Source organism: Rhinoraja longicauda, chromosome 24 (genome assembly GCF_053455715.1).
Source record: "Rhinoraja longicauda isolate Sanriku21f chromosome 24, sRhiLon1.1, whole genome shotgun sequence".
Taxonomy (NCBI): domain Eukaryota; kingdom Metazoa; phylum Chordata; class Chondrichthyes; order Rajiformes; family Arhynchobatidae; genus Rhinoraja; species Rhinoraja longicauda.
In genome coordinates, this window is record NC_135976.1 from 2837325 (window position 1) to 2859888 (window position 22564).

The following is a 22564-nucleotide window of genomic DNA, read 5'->3' on the forward strand; positions in this document are numbered from 1 at the left end:
CACTCCCTCCCCCACCCACTCACTCACTCCCTCCCCCACTCCCTCCCTCCCTCTCTCTCTCTCACTCACTCCCTCCCCCACCCACTCACTCTCTCTCTCACTCACTCCCTCCCCCACTCACTCACTCACCCACTCCCTCCTCGAGTGGTGGCGGCGGCACCATGGAAGAGCTCCCGCTCCCGGTCCAGGTCCAGGTCTGAGATGCTTCAGCAAGTCGACTAAACGCCTCTGGTTTTCACTTTTGTCTGCGCGCGTTTTCCAAGTTAAAACTTCTTTTGTAATTTCAGAAACTCCCCCAACTCCGGCTCGACCTGGGTCCGCTGAAGGAGCCGCTCGGGTTCATCAAGGTCTTGGAATGGGTGTGTACGACAGGCCCCCGCTCTCGCCATTCGTGCCCGCAGCGAGTCAGTGTGCTTCACAACACAACTCTTTCTCCTGGTCCGACTGCAGCCGGCTGTGATAATGTGATCATTGTGTCAGGCGCTTGTGGCTGAAACAAGGCTGGTTTCAACCATCAGCTCAGATTTGTGTGAATCTCAGGCTTGAAACCTCTACTCTGTTGTTGTTGTTGTTGTTGTTAGGAGGGACCTTCACGTGTTTTTTCCTTTGCAGGTATTTAAAACAAAATGTTTGTGTGTCAGCTCGGCAGTGAAGTGTAACATTGTGTTCAACACCAATGATTTATACGCGTTGGGTCTTTTAGTGCAGGGAAACGCCAACGGAGATAGAAACATGGAAAATAGGTGCAGGAGGAGGCCATTTGGCCCTTCGTTGATAAAGTTTTGGCATTGAGTCGCCAATATTTGTGGGAGATATTCAGCTGATTTGTCCCAAGAATTAGGTTTGCAAGGAATGTCTTAAAACGCTGAGATTCCTACTCTGTTTCAATTGGATATGCAAGAACGAATACACAGCTGAGGAAGGGAGCGATGGAGGTTCTGGAGATGGGAGTGGGGCGATGATCTTGGCTGCTTGCAATCAACAATTCTAAAATTGAGATGTGTATTTGTCGGAAATCAACGGGCACTGTTTGTGCGAAGGGAAATTGCAATGGCCGATTGAGAAGTTTCTGGAACACTTTAGCCAAGAGGTGGTAAAGGCAGAGAGGTGAGTTGAACGATGTCATGAGTGAACATGGAACAAAACAGCACAGAAATTGGTCCTGTGGCCCATGATGCCAAAAACAACTAATATCATTTGCCTGCATAATCCATATTCCTCCATTTCTGGCATATTTATGTTTCTGCATTAATGCCTCTATCACTGTTGTCTCTGCTTCTACCATTACGCCCCACCCCATGCCACCCTCCCCTTCCAGCACCTTCTATTGGGGACGGTGAGGAACTTGCCAAGCACATTTCCTTTAAAACTTTCTTCCCTCACCTTAAAACCATGCCACCCAGTATCTGACATTTTCATCGGGGGGGGGGGGGGGGGGGGGGGGAGTAAAAACAATCTAAGTCTGTACATTCTCCATGGACCTAATGTGGAGGAAGGAACTGCAGATGCTGGTTTAAACTGAAGATAGGCACCAAAAGCTGGAGTAACTCAGTGGGTCAGACAGCATCTCTGGAGAAAAGGAATAGGTGACGTTTGGGGTCGAGACACTTCAGACTGTGAAGAACCGAAACGTCACCTATTCCATTTCTCCAGAGATGCTGTCTGACCCGCAGTTACTCCAGCTTTTTGTGTCTGTCCTTTGAGCTAATGTCCTCTAATCCAGACAGCATTCTGCTGAACCTCTTCTGTACTGTCCAAAGCCTCCGCACCTTTCCTGTTATGAAGCTCCCAGAATTGCATGTAGTGCTCCAAATGTGGCCTAACCAATATTTTATGCAGCTGCAACATAACATTCCAGTCAATGCCTGACCAATGAAGGTGGGCATGCTGTACACTGCTTTTACCATCCAGTTCTACCTGTGTAATCACTTTCAGTGAGCTATGGAGTTCAATGATTTATTTTTTAGCAGTTTGGTACGGGCAAATCTGTGGTCAAAAGTTTGACGTGTGAAATTTGACACTTCTGTACAGATATTGACACTTGCTTGGGAGAGAGATACTTCAGTCAGTAAAATAACTATTGAGCGATGGTCAGCGTGGAGTTGGTGGGCCAAAGGGCCTGTTTCCGTGTGGTATCTCTAAACTAACCTAATGGATAAAGTGTGTAGAAGAGGGGCATATTGGTGCAGCGGTAGATTTGCTGCCTTACAGGGCCAGAAACCCAGGTTCGGTCGTGATTCTGGGTGCTGCCTGTACGGAGTTTGTACGTTCTCCCCGTGACCGCGTGGGTTTTCTTGGGGCTTCCGCCCACGTTCCAAACACGTGCAGGTGTTTGTAGGTTAATTGGCTGCTATAAATTGACCACAGTATGTAGGACACAACTAGTGTGCAAGTGATCGCTGGCCAGTGTGGACTCGGTGGGCCGGAGGAGCTGCTTCCACACTGCGTCTCTAAACTAAACAGACTCAATGTTGAGTTGGAATCACCAGATATTGGTGAATGAATTGGATAATTTGGTGCAGAGACTTTAGTGCAGAGACTTTAGTGATAAAAGAGTGTAGGAAAGAACTGCAGATACTGGTTTCAATCGAGTCTGAAGAAGGGTCTCAACCCAAAACGTCACCCATTCCTTCTCTCCAGAGATGCTGCCTGACGTGCTGAGTTACTCCAGCATTTTGTGTCTATCTTCGGTTTAAGCTAGCATCTGCAGTTCCATCCTACTCAAACACGGTAATGGTTGTTCTGTGCGCAAGAGAATTGGGAAATCAAATATCTTGAGCTAGCGTAAACTACTGGCTCTGGAGGGTTAATCACACACCATTGTGGCAGGGTGGGGGAGGGAGGTGGGGGTGAGAGGAGGCTGCGGGGGCCATGGGGGGGGGGTGGTGGTGGTGGCTGTTAAGGGGGTAGGCGCGGTGGCAGTGGGGGGTGACAGTGAGGGGGGAACGGGGGAAACACTACAGTGCACTACGTTTATATATCTGTTGTACTGCTGCAAGTAAGAATGTTATTGTTCTGTTTCCTCAGTTCTGTGCAGGTGCAGGAGGCAGCCCTGATGCAGTCAGCGAAGTAGCAGCGAAATAGGTGGGGGATGGTGCCGGTGTACGTTTGGAACAAGGAATGTTCAACGTGACCGATAAGGCAGGCAGGCACAGGTGGGGCCCATGCAAGTGCCTGGCACTGGACCCAAAACGTCACCCATACCTTCAAACTCAATCAGCTCTCCTCTATTAACCCTCTCCACTGTCTGTTGGAGAACTTGTCCTCACCCTCAACAACTTCTCTTGACTCCTCTCACTTTGTTCCAGTTCAGGGTGCAGTGCCAGGCACTCACTTGGGCCCCACCTCTGCCTGCCTGCCTTGTCGGTTACGTTGAACATTCCTTGTTCCAAACATACGCCTGCACCATCCCCCAACTATTTCTCTGCTACTTCGCTGACTACATCAGGGCTGCCTCGTGCACCTGCACAGAACTCTGCAAACAGAACAATAACATTCTTACTTGCAGCAGTACAACAGATATATAAATGTAGTGCACTGTACAGTGTTTCCCCCGTTCCCCCTCACTGCCACCCCCCATGACCCCCCTCTTCCCCACTGCCGCCACGCCTACCCCCTCTCCCCTTTGTTCCCCAAACAGCCACCCCCCCCACCGGCTCCCACTTCCTCCTCCCTCCCCCACCCCCACTGCCACAATGGTGTGCAATTAACCCTCCAGAGCCAGTCGTTTACGCTAACTCAAGATATTTGATTTCCAAATTCTCCTGTGCACAGAACAACCATTACTGTGTTTGTATAGGATGGAACTGCAGATGCTGGCTTAAACCGAAGTTTGAAACGTAGAGCTGGAGTAACTCAGCGGGACAGGCGACATCTCTGGAGAGAAGGAATGGGTGACGTTTCGGGTTGAGACCCTTCTTCAGATTCTAACTTCTTCAAACTGTCGAAAGGTCTCGACCCGAAACGTCACCCATTCCTTCTCTCCAGAGATGCTGCCGGTCCCATTGAGTTACTCCAGCATTTTGTGAGTATCTTTACTGTGTTTGAACGGGTTTGATGGGACCAGCACCTCTCCCCATCATGAATCTCTCCCAATAGCTTCATTACCCACCTCTCGATATTTAATTTATTGGAGTTCTTCTGACACCACTGGTGTACAGTAAACACTTTGAATGAGAACATACTGAATTGTTTAAAAACAAGCCTTCCTTTTGCAGGTGAGTCGTGTTACGTACTGAGTATTGTTGTAATGACAAAACCTGCACTGCATCTGGTTAGAACTAGTTGTCCCTTGTCCTGTTCATTTGTGGAAACCAAGGATGTTTGAATGGTTTAGGTTATATTGTTTCTCAATTTGTTAGATAACCATTGCAGTGGCGTAAATGAAAAGCAAAAAAGATAATTGTGTCTGCCGGAAATCTGAAATAAAAGCAGTAAACAACATTGAAAAGATCAAGCAGCAACCATAGAAAAAAGCTGTTAACATACCAGCTCAGGTGGAAGGTTGCAAACCTAAAACTACTATCTCTTTCCATAAATGCTGTCGGATGACCTGAGCTTTTTTCCCAGCATTTAGTTCTTTGTTGCACAATCTTACACAGGTTTAATCTTTAGTTTGGATTACACTAGAGCATTGTGCTTTGTTCTGCCTGCATTTACCTTGGCAACATCACACCTGAAGTATTCTTTAGACTTTGGAGATACAGTGCGGAAACAGGCCCTTCGGCCCACCGAGTCTGTGCTGATCAACTTAATTTGTATCATTAAGTGGACATAAAGACATGGACAAGGATACAAGAAAAGATGTACAAGGTTAATATCAGAACTAAAGACATGACTACTACAAAAGATTCAATGGTTGAGGTGCGATGACAACATGCAGTGAAATTTAAATTTGGTGTTGTGAGGTATTGCTTTTAGGAAATAAGCCAGAGCAGAATGATAACAAGGGTGTTGTCGAGCAGAGGAATCTAGGAGTACAAGTACAAACTTCTCTTAAAGTGGGGTCACGGGTAGATGGTGTTGTGAAGGCCATGTCACATTGGCCTTCATCAATCGGGAAACTGACTGTAGAAGTCGGAGCATTATATTAGTTGCACAGGAGTTTGGTGATGCGACATTTGGAGTATGTTGAGAATACAGAGTATTTTGTTCAATTTTGTTCACCCTGTTAGAGGAAAGATGGCACTGAGCTGGAAAGGATGCAGAGAAGATTTGCAAGGATGTTGTCAGGATTTGAGGGTCTGAGAAGACAAACTTTATTCCTTGGAATGCAAGGGGCTGCATGGTGATATAGAGGTGTATAAAATCAGGAATGAATAAATAGGGTGAATGCATAATCTTTTTCCAAGGGCAGGGGAATCACGAACTAGAGGGCATAGGTTTAAGATGAGAGGAACCTGAGGGGCAATAGTTTCACACAGGCTGGTGGGTATATGGAAGGAGCTGCCTGAGAAAGTAGTTTAGTTTAAGTTTAGAGATACAATGTGGAAATAGGCCCTTCAGCCCATCGAGTTGCACCATCCAATGATCCCCGTACACTAGCACTATCCTACACACACTAGGGACAAATTTACAAATTTATACCCAGCCAATTAACCTTCAAACCTATACGTCTTTGGAGTGTGGGAGGAATCCAAAGATCTCGGAGAAAATCCACGCAGGTCACGGGGAGAATGTGCAAACTCCGTACAGACAGCACCTGGGTCGAACCTGGGTCTCTGGCACTGTAAGGCAGTAGCTCTACTGCTACGCCACAATGCTGCTCTGTACAATCAATTGAAATCAATAAATCAGGCAGATACAATGACATTTAAGATATTTGGGTAGGAAAGGTTTAGGAACATGGGTAGGAAAGGTTCCGAGAGACATGGGAAAGGTTTAGAGGGATATGGGATGAGCTTGGGGCATCTTGGCCAGCATGAATGTGTTGGGATGAAGGGCCTGTTTCCTTGCTGCGTGACTCTGACTAACTGAGGAGAGGTAGGGGGAGGCTTTTGTGCTCATTGGATCAAACTGCCTTTTTCTGTGGGGTTTATATTTTCAGTTCTGCATGTATTAATTTCACTTATCTCTGCAGATTTTTGCAGTGTTTGCGTTCGCCACATGTGGCGGTTATTCAGAAGAGAGCATGGCTTCTGTTACATGTAAGCACAGCAAGGCACAGCTCATCTCTATCCAGTTCAGTTATCCTTTCAGGTAGGTGTGCTTTTTTTTGTCTGGTGGAATATGATCTGCTGTGTATGTGCCTCCTTCTACCCACACTGGCCCAAGCCTTTCTTAGACGTGTCGGGAAAAATCATTTTACATTTTGTGTATGCTTTGCCTTAGTTCTGCAATAAATCACGCTTCCATTTGTAATGTACACCTCTTTGGTGATCTTGGGACTATCCTTGATCGGATGTTGCTGGCTTTACCTTGCACTAAACGTTATTCCCTTATGTATCTGCACTGTAAATGGCTTGATTGTAATCATGTATTAACATAGAATCTTAGAAACATAGAAAGTAGGTGCAGGAGGAGGCCATTTGGCCCTTTGAGCCAGCACCGCCATTCATTGTGATCATGGCTGATCATCTACAATCAGTAACCCGTGCCTGCCTTCTCCCCATATCCCTTGACTCCACTAGCCCCTAGAGCTCTATCTAAATCTCTCTTAAATCCATCCAATGAATTGGCCTCCACTGCCTTCTGTGGCAGAGAATTCCACAAATTCACAACTCTCTGGGTGAAAAAGTCTCTTCTCACCTCAGTTTTAAATAGCCTCCCCTTAATTCAGACTGTGTCCCCTGGTTCTGGACTCCCCCAACATTGGGAACATTTTTCCTGCATCTAGCTTGTCTAGTCCTTTTATAATTTTATACGTCTCTATAAGATCCCCTCTCATCCTTCTAAACTCCAGTGAATACAAGCCCAGTCTTTCCAATCTTTCCTCATTCTGTTGACTGGTTAGCATGCAACAATAAACTACACTGAACTGTAATGATCTCACGTTCCAGGCATCTCCCCATTGTAACACTCCTCTGCTTATGAAAGAAATCTTCTTAAACTTGTTTAATCCTTCACCAACTTTCTTGCAGGAATTCCATGGCATTAGGCTTGGCACAGTGGTCAGGCTGAAAGGTTGTGATGAGCAAGTAGACATGCAGATTCATGAGTTTGTTGGCTTCATTGAAGGATCATGTTAGATGTCCCCATTGCTGAATCTAAATCCTGGAACTCCATATCCATTGCCCCCCTGGAGCAGGCTTCCCTGGAAGCACTTCCGACTACCCCCCTGGAGCAGGCTTCCCTGGAAGTTATCCGACTACCATCAGATTGTAAGACAATGTTTTTCGGGTTTTTTAAGGATCTGGGTGTTAGTTACAAGGCTAGCACTTGTTTGCCCACCCCTAAACTGTCCTTGAGAAACTGCAGTCTTTCAGGTGAAGGTTATCCTACAGTGCTGCTGAGAGGATAGTTCAAGAATTTGGATCTGGTAACAATTAAGGACAGACAATATTCCAATATTCAGGTGGTGCAGTGGTAGAGTATTTGCAGTGCCAGAGATCCGGGTCCGATCCTGACTACGGGTGCTGTCTAGACGGAGTTTGTACGTTCTCCCCGTGACCAGATGGGTTTTCTCCGAGATCTTTGGTTTCCTCCCATGATCCAAAGACGTACAGGTTTGTAGGTTAATTGGCTTGGTATAAGTGTAAATTGTCCCTAGTGTGTGTAGTATAGTGTTAATTTGCAGGGATCACTGATCGGTGCGGACTTGGTGGGCCGAAGGACCTGTTTCCGTGCTGTATCTCTAAAAATACTAGGAAATATATTTCCTAGTATGGATAATATATTTCCCAGTATGACTTGAAGTAGGAATGGCATGTGGTGCTATTCCCATGCACCTGTTAACATTGTCCTTAAGGTAGTGGGTGGTTGAGGAGGTATTGCTAGAGTATCTCGTGTGAGTAACTGCAATGCGTTTGGTAAATGCGACACACTGCAGCCAATGTATCTTGTGGTTTTCTAAAGTTGTTGAGTTCATTGTCAGGCTGCAACATGCTGTTATGATAGATGAAGTGATATTCTGTATCCAGCTGTTCCAGCATATTTTTGCTCTTCAGTGTTAATTCACTTTCTCCCAATGCAGATGCAGCCTGATGTGAGGAGCTTGAGCACTTTCTGTTTAATTTCATATCCCAGCTTTATACAACTCCCTTAGCTTTTTTTTGTCGGAAGGAACTGCAAATGCTGGTTTAAACTGATGATAGGCAAAAAAAAAGCTGGAGAGAAGGAATGGGTGACGTTTCGTGTCGAGACCCATTAGACTAGTTAGGGATAAGGGAAACGAGAGATATAGACGATGATGTAGAGAGATAAAGAACAATGAATGAATGAACGGTTAGCAAAAAAGTAATGATAAAGGATACAGGCCATTGTTTGTTGGGTGAAAACAAGAAGCTAGTGCGTCTTGGGTGGGGGAGGGATAGAGAGAGAGAGGGAATGCCGGGGTTACTTGAAGTTAGAGAAATCAATATTCATACCACTGGGCTGTAAGCTGCCCAAGCAAAATATGAGGTGCTGTTCCTCCAATTTGCGTTTAGCCTCACTCTGACAATGGAAGAGACCAAGGACAGAAAGGTCTGTGTGGGAATGAAAGGAGAATTAAAGTGTTTAGCAACCGGGAAATCAGGTTGGTTCTAGCGGATTGAGTCAAGGTGTTCAGCGAAACGGTCAGTCTACGTTTGGTCGCCCACAACTTTTCTTCAAGCGACTTTTGGAAATGTCAAAACTTCTACAGTAAAACTTCTCTAAATCAGTACCAGTCCCCTGCGGGCCTTCACTCTGCTGACCCTCGCCTCTCCACCGCCCACCAGCGGGCCGGAGCTGTCGCCTCACCTGAGTCCCAGGCTCAGCACCGGGCCCACAGCCTCCACAAACTGAGTCCCAGGCTCAGCACCGGGCCCACAGCCTCCACATTACCTGAGTCCCAGGCTCAGCACCGGGCCCACAGCCTCCACATTACCTGAGTCCCAGGCTCAGCACCGGGCCCACAGCCTCCACATTACCTGAGTCCCAGGCTCAGCACCGGGCCCACAGCCTCCACATTACCTGAGTCCCAGGCTCAGCACCGGGCCCACAGCCTCCACATTACCAGAGTCCCAGGCTCAGCACCGGGCCCACAGCCTCCACATTACCTGAGTCCCAGGCTCAGCACCGGGCCCACAGCCTCCACATTACCTGAGTCCCAGGCTCAGCACCGGGCCCACAGCCTCCACATTACCTGAGTCCCAGGCTCAGCACCGGGCCCACAGCCTCCACATTACCTGAGTCCCAGGCTCAGCACCGGGCCCACAGCCTCCACATTACCAGAGTCCCAGGCTCAGCACCGGGCCCACAGCCTCCACATTACCAGAGTCCCAGGCTCAGCACTGGGCCCACAACCTCCACAATGCAGACTCCCACACCACAGGGTCTGGCTCTGCTGGGTCCTAATGCTCCCCCCCTCCTCCAGTGAATCTCAGTAATGATGGGTCTTCCCCTTCCCCGCCTCCCCTTTTAACCAGGTTACCCTGACCACTCCCCACCCATACAATAGTCCTCACCCCTCCTCTCTGAACACCCACCACCCCCCCCCCCCCCTACCCCCCTGACCTCCCCCTTCATGATACGGAACAGTCTGTCCTCAGCAGAGGCCTCATCTTCGTTCCCCTCTGCCCCCACCTCAATGGGTTCCGGGTCCACCACGACGTAGAGCTTTTCTTCCGTCGCCTCCGAGCCTTTCTCTATGGGAAGGAGTCCTCACCACCCAGTGATGACCCCTTCTCCGTCTCCACTGGTCCCCCTCCTCTTGGACTCCCCAGAACGGCCTTCTACTCTCTCTGGGCCTCTTTATTTCTAACTGCCGCCGTGACATCAAGCATCCCAGCCTTTCCCTTCCCCTTACCGACTCCAACCTCACCCCCTCTGAACGTACAGCCCTCCGCTCACTCTGCAGCAACCCCGACATTATCATCAAACCCGCCGACAAGGGAGGTGCCGCGGTAGTCTGGGGAGCTGACCTCGACCGGGCTGAGGCCAGGCGACAACTCTCAGACACCTCCTCCTACTTATCCTTGGACCATGATCCTACAGATGGGCACCAGGCCTTAATCTCGCACACCATTACTGATTTCATCACTTCTGGCTGTCTGCCTTCCACAGCCTCCAACCTTATTGTTCCTCAGCCCCGCACAGCCTGGTTTTACCTTCTCCCCAAAATCCATAAACACAACTGCCCTGGCAGACCCATTGTTTCTGCCTGCTCCTGTCCCACTGAAATGATTTCCAGGTACATCCACTCCATCCTATCCCCCCATGTTCAATCTCTCCCGACCTATGTCCAAGATACCTCGCATCCCCTTCGTCTCTTCAATGACTTCTGCTTTCCGAGCCCCCACTCCCTCATCTTGACTGTGGACGTTCAGTCACTCTACACCTCCATTCCCCACCAGGAAGGCCTTACAGCCCTCCGTTTCTTCCTCGACTGCAGAACTAGCCCATTTCCGTCTACTAACACTCTCCTCCACCTAACGGAGCTGGTCCTCGCCCTCAACAACTTCTCCTTTGACTCCTCCCACTTCCTCCAAGTCCAAGGCGTAGCTATGGGCACTCGCATGGGCACCAGCTATGCCTGCCTCTTTGTAGGGTACGTTGAACAACCCCTGTTCCAGGCGTACACTGGCCCTATCTCTGTTATATTGATGACTGCATCGGTGCTACCTCCTGCACCCATGCAGAACTCATGGACTTCATCAACTTCACCACCAATTTTCATCCTGCACTCAAATTTACTTGGACCATCCCCGACATCTCCCTCCCCTGTCTTGATCTCACCGTCTCCATCACAGGAAATAGACCATTGACTGACGTCTATGACAAACCCACTGACTCCCACAACTATCTCGACTACACTTCTTCCCACCCTGCTATCTGCAAAGACTCTACTCCCTACTCCCAATTCCTCCGTCTATGCCGCATCTGCGCCCAAGATGAGGTGCTCCATACCAGGACATCCGAGATATCCTCATTCTGTAGGGAAAGGGGGTTCCCCTCTCCCATCATAGATGAAACCCTCACTCGTGTCTCCTCGATACCCCACAGCTCCGCCCTTGCTCCCCCTCCCCCTAGTCATAACAGAGACAGAGTTCCCCTAGTCCTCACCTTCCACCTCATCAGCCGTCGCATACAACACATAATCCTCCAAATTTTTCGCCACCTCCAACGGGATCCCACCACGAGTCACATTTTCCCATCTCCACCCCTTTCCGCCTTCCGCAAAGACCGTTCCCTCCGCAACTCCCTGGTTAACTCATCCCTTCCCATCCAAACCACCCTCACCCCAGGTACCTTTCCCAGCAACCGCAGAAGATGCAACACCTGTCGCTATACCTCCTCCCTCGACTCTGTCCAGGGATCCTGACAGTCTTTTTAGGTTAGGCAGAGGTTCACTTGCTCCTCCAACCTCATCTACTGTTTCCGTTGTTCAAGATGTGGACTCTTATACATCAGTGAGACCAAACGTAGACTGGGCGATCGTTTCGCTGAAAACCTTCGCTCAGTCCGCCCGAGCCAACCTGCAACCCTTCCGAATTTGGCGGAAAGTTTCCGCTTTCTTGTTTAATTTCCGCCATTCCGATTTCACCTCACATTTTTCCGCAAAACAGTCGGTAATTGCAATTTGGCCGCCAGAGGTCGCTAGGGGTTCCGCGGAAAATCCCCCCGCGCCCTGGAAATCTCCCCGAAAATGTGATATCTAGGCTGGGCAAGGCAGCCAATCTCAACCTCTTCGGGACTTCCATGGCCGATCAGTGGGTTGAATTTGCAACCTGCAGCCGGAGCTCTGGAACTCCAGCCCAGCTGGAGCCAGCACATCTATCCCCATAGCTGACTTCCTTGGCCTGCTGGATAAACCAGCAAAGCTCTGGAACCAAGAGTGCCAGAAAATCAGTGGTGGAACTGTAATGAGTAAATATTAAATGTAATTGCAAAATTATATAACTATGTTAATGAATTAAGCCGGGGTTAAAGTATAAAACACAGCAGAAAAGCCAATTACCACCTTTTTGGGCTACCTTTTTGCACGGTAGCGCAGCGGTAGAGTTGCTGCTTTACAGCGAATGCAGCGCCGGAGACTCAGGTTCGATCCTGACTACGGGTGCTGCACTGTAAGGAGTTTGTACGTTCTCCCCGTGACCTGCGTGGGTTTTCTCCGAGATCTTCGGTTTCCTCCCACACTCCAAAGACGTACAGATATGTAGGTTAATTGACTGGGTAAATGTTAAAAAAATTGTCCCTAGTGGGTGTAGGATAGTGTTAATGTGCGGGGATCGCTGGGCGGCGCGGACTTGGTGGGCCGAAAAGGCCTGTTTCCGCGCTGTATATATATGATATATGATTATCAATTATTGTGCGAATTTATATCAACAAGTACTTCCGTATGCTTAGTCGAGTGACATTTATCAACTCTTTCTTCATAACTTATACATTTTATGACCATTGTTCTTTTATTCAATACCAAGAGAATTGGGATGTGTAAGGAAACCGCAAAATAGAAAAAACTAAACAAAACTATGTTTTCTTTGTGTTGCAAAAAGTATCTCTGTTCAATAACCTTTCTATAAATAGCAGAATATACTCATGATAGGCCTGACATTGTACATATAATCCTAGAACTAAAGACTGTCGGACATAATAGTGGTTTTTCACACGTGAATGTAGCACGTGTATACATTTGGCGCGCATACTTTTTTTGCTGAAAAGTTGCATCACGTGCCATATTATGAATTTTGATGTAAAATTCTGAATTTTCGACATCAAAATTATGAATTTGTAAAATCAAATGTTGGGAGGTTTGTACCTAATCTCCTGGATTCTAAACACTTTAATTCTCCTTCCCATTCCCACATAGACCTTTCTGTCCTAGGTCTCCTCCATTGTCGGAGTGAGGCTAAACGAAAATTGGAGGAACAGCATCTCATATTTCGCTTGGGCAGCTTGCAGCCTAGTGGAATGATATATTGATTTCTCTCACTTCAGGTAGCATCGGCATTCCTTCTCTCTCTATCCCCCCCCCCACCCAAGTTGCACTCGTTGCTCGTTCTCAGCCAATAAAAGCTAACAATGGCCTGTTTCCTTTATCATCGTTCCTTTGTTGCATATCTTTCATTCATTGTCCTTTTTCTCTCTACGTCGTCTATATCTCTCGTTTCCCTTATCCCTAACAAGTCTGAAGAAAGGTCTCGACCCGAAACATCACCCATTCCTTCTCTCCAGAGATGCTGGCTGACCCGCTGAGTTACTCCAAAATTTTGTGTCTACCTTCGATTTAAACCAGCATCTGCAGTTTTTTTCCCTGCCAGTGAGTGAGCCAGGTTGAACCACTGAGATTCCTGAACATTAGATACCGGATTATCGGAGTCTTGCTGTATTCGGCCATCTTTTGACTTCTAAGTAAAACAAATATTTTCTTAAGTAGCCTCCCTTCTGAAATTAATCTGTTAGTTTTACTAACTGCTTGTCTTGTGTCACAGGTTAAACAAAGTTTCTTTCCGAGCTTTCACCTGCAATAATGTGACTGTCTATGATACCCTGTACCTGAATGGAGACTTCTCCGCATCTTCTGAATTTTTTGTTGCGGTTGGAGTGTTTACATTCCTCTACAGCATGGCTGCTCTGTTGCTGTATGTGGGATACCAGACCTTCTACCAGCAGCACAAGTATCTGCCACTCACTGTAAGTACCAAAATTTAATGTTGCCATTCCTGCAGTAAGTCCACAAGCATCCTTTGGAACCCGAGCAACTTTCAAACATGCAGTTCTTCAATAAGGTATTAATTGACGTGGAATTAATCGCCACTTGTTCGAAGCAGCTTTAAGCTACTGCCTCCTTTGTGCAAGGACCAAATAACTATGACGGTTTCAAAAATCCTAGAACTAACAGCTAAATTTCAGACTGTCTGAAGGGTCTCGACCCAAAACGTCACCTACTCCTTTCCTCCAGAGATGCTGTCTGAGCCGCTGAGTTACTCCAGCTTTTTGTGTCTATCTTCGGTTCCTTCTTACCTGTTTTATATCTGTCCTGTTGGGATTTTGTGGAACAATGTTGCTTTTGAAAAGTACAGTTGAAATCCTCAATTTGAGGGTATTGCCAACCAGTATTATATCCCCATTTATCACAACAGGATTGAAATGTCATCTCTGGAGCCTTGATTCCACTATTGAGGGCCATGGAAACAAAAATCAATCACGTCATCCTTGTTATCTGGCTTTGCTTTGCAAAATAGATGGAAATCTCCCTAGCTTCTCCTGTTCTTGCTGATTTGTGTTAAATTCACCCCTTCCTCTACCATTTCATTTACATTGTTAACCCAGGAGAGTGTAGGAAGGAAGTGCAGGTACTGGTTTAAACCGAAGATAGACACAAAAAGCTGGAGTGACTCAGGCAGCATCTCTGGAGAGAAGGAATGGGTGATATTTTGGGTCGAGACCCTTCTTCAGACTGGTTAGGGATAAGGGAAAGGAGAGATATAGACGATGAGAGTGGTTGCCAGATTGACGGTTTATACTTGGACATAACACAATCCTTCCTACTTGCCTTGAATGAGCTGGGTTTCGTGGCCTTGCATAGTTTGTGCTCTGTGACTATAAAAGATACTAGAGGAGCAAGATGAACCACTCCGTCGAAATTGCCTATACTGAAGTGTAGTACGCAAGGGAGCGTAACGTCCGCCATTTTAGTAGGCAAAACCCGCCGTTCACTATGCCTCTCGTAGTGTAATCAGTGCTTTGGGGGAACAGTATGTGTGATGATACCATTAAAATGCAGAATATATCTCATCTATCAATTCACAGATTTTTGTTATTTTTCTTTTAAAATGTTTCTGCAAGTTTCTGCCTACTAAAATGGTGCCATGACATACTACAGTTTTTAGGGTCGAGAGGTCTATCTTGCTCTGCTCTATTATCTTTGGTGACTATCCCCCCCCCCCCCACTAATTTGCAGATGACTCCGTGATCAGCAGACTGTTAAATGGAATTTGGGGTTTGTTGATCATTAGGTAAAGGGTGGGCGAAGTTTAGTGTAAGAAACATTAAAATTCATTGTGATGGAAGAATGGGGAAATGCAGGATATATTAATTGGTGAGATTTTACATTTAAATGTTAAATAAGACTAGACCAAGTGGGCCCAACCTCTCCTGCATTGGTGCAGCACCCTCTCCTCTCCCCCCACCGCATCCCCTCCCCCCAAACTCTAACCCCCTCAACCCCCCTTATCCTCCCTCCCCCCCTCCCCTCCCTCCCTCCCCCTCCCTCCCCTCCCTCCCTCCCCCCTCCCTCGCTTGGAGATTTAAACTTTAAAATGTGAATAACTTTGAAAATATAACACCGATTTCAATGAAACGTCTTCCATTAGCACCAAAGGGACGATGGTAAGTAAGGTGGGCCTAAAATTGTTGCGCTATCATGCACCGTTTTGGCTGTAGTTCAGGAACAAACAAACAAACGAGAGTTTAATATATAGATTTCAAATAATTTACATTAAATTCACCCAGAGAGTTGTGAATCTGTGGAATTCTCTACCACAGATGGCAGTGGAGGCCAATTCACGAGATGTTTTCAAGAGTGAGTTAGATTTAGCTCTTGGGGCTAATGGAATCCAGGGATATGGAGAGAAGGCAAGAATGGGGTACTGATTTTGGATGATCATTTTGAATGGTGGTGCTAGCTCGAAGGGCTGAATGGCCTACTCCTGCACCTATTTTCTATGTTTCTTGGTTTCAAGGAGTTGATGTTGAACCAGCCTCTAACCTCCTATTTAGCTCCAGCATTTGGGTAGCTGACCCAATGTAAAAGACAACAAAGATTGTGTCAAGAACAATGTGTGGTGGTGGTGACTGGTTAGACGTTAAAAGGAGACACAAGAAATTAACTCATTTAGAATTGGCAAGATTGTGCTGAAGTAAATCTAAGCTTGGAATAAGGTCCATTACCCAGCATTATGAAAAGATAGACAAAATGCAGGAGTAACCCAGCGGGACAGGCAGCATCTCTGGAGAGAAGGAATGGGTGACATTTCTGAGTTGAGATCCTTCGTCAGACTGGAAAAGAGTAAAGGGCCTCTCCCACAGGCAATTTTTTTAGGCGACTACAGGCGACTAGGCTGTCGCCGGTGTGTCGCCTATATGGTCATGAGTAGTCTCCAAAGAGTCTTTCTGGTCGCCACTGGATTTTCAGAATGTTGAAAAAATTTTGGCGACAGTGGCTTTGACGCCAATGAGCGTAGCTTGATGTCTCCTGACGTAGGTGCTGTCGTAGGTTGTCGCCAGGTGACGTAGGTTGTCACCAGGTGACGTAGGTTGTCGCCAGGTGACGTAGGTTGTCGCCAGGTGACGTAGGTTGACTTCAGTTGTCGTAGGTGCGGTCGTAGGTGAACGTCCTAAGTCGCGATGATTGGGTTGCCGGTTGTCAGTAGCTTGCCGTAGCTTGACATCGACTAGATGGTAGGTTGTTGTAACTTGTCGTAGACATTGTCATGGTCCAGTCGCTGGTTTTTCGGCGACCTAGACAATAGACAATAGGTGCAGGAGGAGGCCATTCGGCCCTTCGAGCCAGCGCCGCCATTCAATGTGATCATGGCTGATCATTCTCAATCAGTACCCCGTTCCTGCCTTCTCCCCATACCCCCTGACTCCGCTATCCTTAAGAGCTCTAGCCAGCTCTCTCTTGAATGCATTCAGAGAATTGGCCTCCACTGCCTTCTGAGGCAGAGAATTCCACAGATTCACAACTCTCTGACTGAAAAAGTTTTTCCTCATCTCAGTTCTAAATGGTCTACCCCTTATTCTTAAACTGTGGCCCCTTGTTCTGGACTCCCCCAACATTGGGAACATGTTTCCTGCCTCTAACGTTTCCAACCCCTTAATAATCTTATACGTTTCAATAAGATCCCCTCTCATCCTTCTAAATTCCAGTGTATGCAAGCCTAGTCGCTCCAGTCTTTCAACATATGACAGTCCCGCCATTCTGGGAATTAACCTAGTAAATCTATGCTGCACGCCCTCAATAGCAAGAATATCCTTCCTGCTACGACTATGACAGTCGCCTAAAAAATCGCAAAAGTGTGACAGGCCCTTAACTATTTCCTGATCTCTTGTTTCACGTTTAATTCATTCTGGTTGTTGCTTAAACTCAATTTGGTCTCAAGACCATCACGGTGATAACATTGACATACTCCTGAGAATGACCTGATTATGACACTTGAACAAAATGTGAATTGGGTTCAATTTAAGGTATGATCCCGGTGGAAGGGAAACTGGATTAGTACTTGTGTTTAATTAATTAGTACATGTGAAGTTGCGGATTAATAGACTGCTACTGTTCTGGAAGTTGATTAAGGATCTGTATCTTGCAGGATTTTGTTGTGACTGCTTTCTTTGCATTCTTGTGGCTGGTCTCGTCCTCTGCCTGGGCACAAGGTCTGACTGATGTGAAGCATGCTACAAATCCCTCTGCTGTCATCAGCAGTGTAGCGACCTGCCAGAAGCAAGATGTCATCTGCACTCCTGGTGCTCTGCCCCCTATGGGTCGCCTGAATGCATCTGTGGTAAGTGCAGTCTCTGCCCAGATAGTGCTATGATAGTTTGAGCTGTGGTCCTGCTCGGAGCTAATATCACCAACAACTTCTAGTGTCGGAAAGAACTGCAGACGCTGGTTTAAATCGAAAGTAGACACAAAATGCTGGAGTAACTCAGCGGGACAGGCAGTATCTCTGGAGAGAAGGAAGAAGGGTCTCGACCCAAAATGTCACCCATTCCTTCTCTCCAGAGATGCTGCCTGTCCCGCTGAGTTACTATAGCATTTTGTGTGTATCTTCACCAACAACCTCTCCTGGACCACCCATATTGAAACAACAACCAAGAAGGCACACCGATGCCTGTACTTCCTTGGAAGGCTTAGGAAGTTTGGCATGTCCCCTACAACTGTCACCAACCTCTACGGATGCATCATAGAAAGCCTTTTATCAGGATGCATCACAGCTTGGTTTGGGAACAGTTCCATCATAAACTGCAAGAAATTGCAGCGAATTGTGGACACAGCCCAGAACATCACACAAACCAACCTCCCTTCAATTGATTACATTTATACCTCGCGCTGCCTCGGCAAGGTCAGCAGCATAATCAAGGACGAGTCGCACTCTGGCCACTCCCTCTTCTTCCCTCTCCCATCAGGCAAAAGGTAGAGAAGTGTGAAAACGCACACCTCCAGATTCGGACAGTTTCTTCCCAGCTGTTATCAGGCAAAAATATCCTACCACAAACAGAGAGCAGTGCTGAACTACTACCAACCTCATTGGTGACCCTCGATCTGTCAGACTGCTGGCTTTGCCTTGCACTAAACGTTATTCCCTTATGTACCTATACACTGCAAATGGCTCGATTGTAATCATGTTTGTTTTTCCGCTGACTGGATAGCATGCAACAAAAGCTTTTCACTGTACCTCGGTACATGTGGCAATAAACTAAACTAGGGAGGATACAGTTTGTGTGTAGATAATATCTATGTATATATATTGCCTTTTACTACTTCGCAGAATCCCAACAATGCTTTACATCCAGTGAATTTCTTGAGTTGCAGCTGCCTTGCAGTCTAATTGTTCTTGATAAGATACCACAAAATCAATGCAGCAGCTATTTGCCAATTCCTTGTTGCCTTTTGCTCCTGATGTCTACAAAGAGGGCAGGTTAATATTTCAGCTACTTGGTGATATTACTGTTACCGCAGTGATCATTCAATATTACATTGGCATAAATGGGATTTGAACCCATATCTCCTTTCAAACACGAGTGCTTTCCATTGAGCCACATTTGGCAGCATTTTCCTACATTACCTTTCTCCCTAAAGAGGCAGAGGGATTGCATCAATTATTATGACCTCTAAATTAGAAGCAACATTTTGACCTGGAGTCTGAAATGGGCAATCGTGGTAAACAATCTCTCGCCTCTGCTACACATTCCTGATAGTGCTTCACATCTCTGTTAAACAAAATGGAGGCTTCCAAGGACCGCTCTCCCTAAAAAGGGGTGTAGGGAAAAAAACTGCAGAAGGAGAACTAAACTCAAGAAGAAAAAACTAAAGAAAGGTTTCAACCCGAAACGTCACCCATTCCTTCTCTCCAAGATGCTGCCTGACCCGCTGAGTTACACCAACATTTTGTGACCCTCTCCCCAGAAAGGGGTTGGGTGGTGGGGCTGATTATTTGTGGCACACATTTTAGATTGTTGCTTAAGTGGTTATAGTGCAATGGTGTGAATCTAGACAGCAAACAAATTTAATTTTATTTAAATGAACCAAAATGTTAAAACTTGCAAACATGACCACCTAAGGGATTGTAAGAGGGTTTAAGGTGTTAATTAAAACTTTAGATTGCAAAGATCCACGTTTTTGCAAATTAAATGTTATCTCTTTCTCTCTCCACAGATATTTGGCTTCATGAACTTCATTTTATGGTCTGGTAACAGCTGGTTCACGTACAAGGAAACATCATGGCACAAGCCAGTACAGCCACAGGGTGAAGCTGAGCAAGACCACAAAGTGCAATACTGATCTAATCTTGCCCTTCCAACCCTAACTTTGCCTCCCAAGAAACATCTTGTGCAAATTATTGGCTTAGTTTCAGGCAACGCACAAACCTTTCAATCACCAAACCCATTTGGGGACAAATGACTATTAGAGCATGAAGTGGGCCAGTAGGGCATCACTTTTAGCCATGACTATCCTATTTTGTACCACAACCCTTTCTCTTCCCTTCCCCTTAACTAAAAACAAATCCTTGAACTCTGAACCATCTCTTCACTTCTCCTGATCGCTTGCGTATAGAGTACACTCATTTATGTTCGTATGGTGCCAAATAACTTGGCTTGTGGTTTTCATTTAGTAGTTCTACATGCTGTGCTTTAACTCATGCTAAAATGGAGACGTGTTTCAATGTTAATTTATAAGAAAGTTTTGGGACATGCTCAAGGTCTTGGGGCTTAACAGCTTGTTGGCCAGTTCATGGTTGGTTCACTTAAAAAAATTACAAACTGCCAATGCACACAGCCTTCACCTCTCCTCCTCAGGCCATCTTTTTTTAAGAACAATGTCATCCAGACTTACTAAATGTGAGTGAAATGGCTCAGCAGCACAAATTATAGTCATGCTTGAGCTATTTCCCTTTGAGACTCTTTCTAACTTTGCTCCCTTCACACAGTTCTGGTTTATACGGAGTTGGCATCCTAATGCACTGCTGATAGAAACATAGCAAATAGGTGCAGGAGTAGGCCATTCGGCCCTTCGAGCCAGCGCTGCCATTCAATATGATCATGGCTGATCATCCAAAATCAGTACCCATTTCCCATGATTCCGTTAGCCCTAAGAGCTATATCCAACTCTCTCTTGAATACATCAATGATGTTCTAACATATATAAAATTCTGTCCATTTCTCAATGCAAAGAAGTTCTTTGGAAGTTTTTGAGTTTAGCAGTAAGTGGGTGCATGTTGACAGCAGAGCTTTTAATGTTATTTATTATCTGTGGGCTTTGTTGGAGCTGTTGAGCCTTGCTGATCACTTAAAACCTGCATCATATCATGTCAAGACTGAGACCAATCCCAATACTTCCCAGATAAAGTTGCAGATTCTTAAACAACGGTTTCTGTTTTATCCACTCATCTCTTTTGAGTTGTTCTTGATATGATTGGTCTGTATTAAAGTTTTTTTTATCCCCCTGTAGTCACCATTTATTTTTATGTATCAATATCAAGAATTGATTGAAACCATGATGGTCATTACAATAGAATAAGAGCTGAGGGTGAATGTGGGAGGCAACTGGGGAAAGCATTGGCTGAAAGATGGTGACATCTCACATTTGGTCCTATCTTCCTTCCTTCCAGCAGTACTTCTGCTAATCGTTTCTAATTGTTTTCTATGATTCATAAACCAGTGGATAACTTTTAATATCTCAAAGAATACAAGTCTGTGCTGGGATAACTATTACTGGATACTAATAGTTGCTTGTGGGCTTGGGAATATCTGACACAAATTTGTGAATAAATCCATTGGGAGTGAGCTGAGGAGAATCAGCAAAAGGGGATCTGGTGTGTGAGGGGGATAGGGGTTAAGCTGAAGGAAGTGTGCTCATGAAGGCTTGGCGTGCTGTTCACACGTGTTATTTGGGTTCTTGCTTCTGTATTCACTGCAATGCTGATGTTGTGATCTGTTAGTAACTGTTCTACAAAAGGACATGGTTTACAAAACATTCTGAGATTTTGGAAACTAATCCATGTGAGGAGGGGCACACCCTTTTGCAACTAATGTTAGTGCCTTGTCATATTCCCACTGATGTCATGTGCATGCAGCTTCCTGTCCCATCACTAAACGAATAAGGTTCGAGGAAAATGTGACCTTTCCAATGTGGTTGAAATTTTGTAATTGAAATAAAACCTAAGTATTGGGGCTCCTGGTGTGCTTCTGTTCTTGTGTGGAAGGAGGGCAAAAGGAGGACATTTGTACAATCTCAAGCCTGCCAAGTTCATGATGACTGTACCAACAGTTGCTTGTGTGCATCTCCCACTTCCATTGCTCTGCAGTTTTAGCAGATTAATCCCGGTAGGTTTGACACCGTGTGCTGGAACTGAAGAGGCTATAGCTATTGGGAACTTCTGTACTGGGCAGGTCTCTAATATCCCTGGAAATTAGAAAATGGTGTCACCTGATGGCAGTCTATAAAGCTATGGAGGTGGTTGGTGCAATATGGATAGAGGTTTGTCCACTGATGGGAAGTCTGAAAATAGTGACCATACGATTATGACAAAAGAAATCCAATGGGCAAATGTAATCGAGTTGGTCTGTCCATAAAAGGCAGCCAAGTATAATTGGCGTGTCAGTGCTGTGGACATAGCAGTACCTGTGGTATTGGTATGTTTAACCCACCAGTAAATTTGGAGACGTTTGTGGAGACTTTGTTGACACTACCTCTCCAATACTTTGTTTCTTATTTTTAATATATACATATTTTATTTTTATTAGCAAGGAAGAAAGAGAATTACAAGTATAAAGGTTATGGGGATAGATCCGGGAGATGATGAGTATAGTTGTACATCCAACCCTAAACTCAAGTTTTAACTTTAGTTTTAAATTTTAGTTTTGTGTCAAACCCATTTACTTTTTTAAAAAAAACAATATATGGAGACCAAATTTTTAAAAATAGATCTGGTTTGTCAATTATCCAATACTTTGTTTCTGCTGTAGGTTTCAGAATACTAGAGGGCAATGGACCATGAGATTTGTCCAGTTTAACATCTTGATCTCAACACTTTATTCCAGTGGTCAAATGTAATGAAAGCAATGTTGAAATTCACCTCTGATATTTGAGTGGCTTTGAAGATATAAAAGATTATTTGAAAGAGTTTGTTTCCCAGGGTTTGTTGAGATCTATTATTGGAAGGCTTTGTTGTAGAGGGTTGCCAGATTGCCAGGACTTTTATGGATACTGTGTGTGTAT

The 22564-nt window shown here is 45.7% G+C and overlaps 1 protein-coding gene across 1 annotated transcript; it reads left to right on the forward strand.

The window, feature by feature from the left end:
• Window positions 1–69: 69 nt before the first annotated feature.
• Window positions 70–20785, forward strand: LOC144605377 (synaptophysin-like protein 2). Its single transcript, XM_078420532.1, has 6 exons — window positions 70–194; window positions 288–359; window positions 6080–6198; window positions 13554–13755; window positions 17436–17627; window positions 19502–20785. The coding sequence occupies exons 1-6, from the start codon at window positions 162–164 to the stop codon at window positions 19625–19627; spliced, it is 744 nt and encodes a 247-aa protein (XP_078276658.1). The 5' UTR covers window positions 70–161; the 3' UTR covers window positions 19628–20785.
• Window positions 20786–22564: the final 1779 nt, after the last annotated feature.

What these genes read in the sequence shown, in the direction of transcription:
- LOC144605377 (XM_078420532.1), top strand. Translation starts at nt 162, where the DNA reads ATGGAAGAGCTCCCGCTCCCGGTCCAGGTCCAG. An exon ending in CAGTTCAGTTATCCTTTCAG is followed by an intron (nt 6,199 to 13,553) that starts GTAGGTGTGCTT and finishes CTTGTGTCACAG; the next exon opens with GTTAAACAAAGTTTCTTTCC. An exon ending in ACAAGTATCTGCCACTCACT is followed by an intron (nt 13,756 to 17,435) that starts GTAAGTACCAAA and finishes TGTATCTTGCAG; the next exon opens with GATTTTGTTGTGACTGCTTT.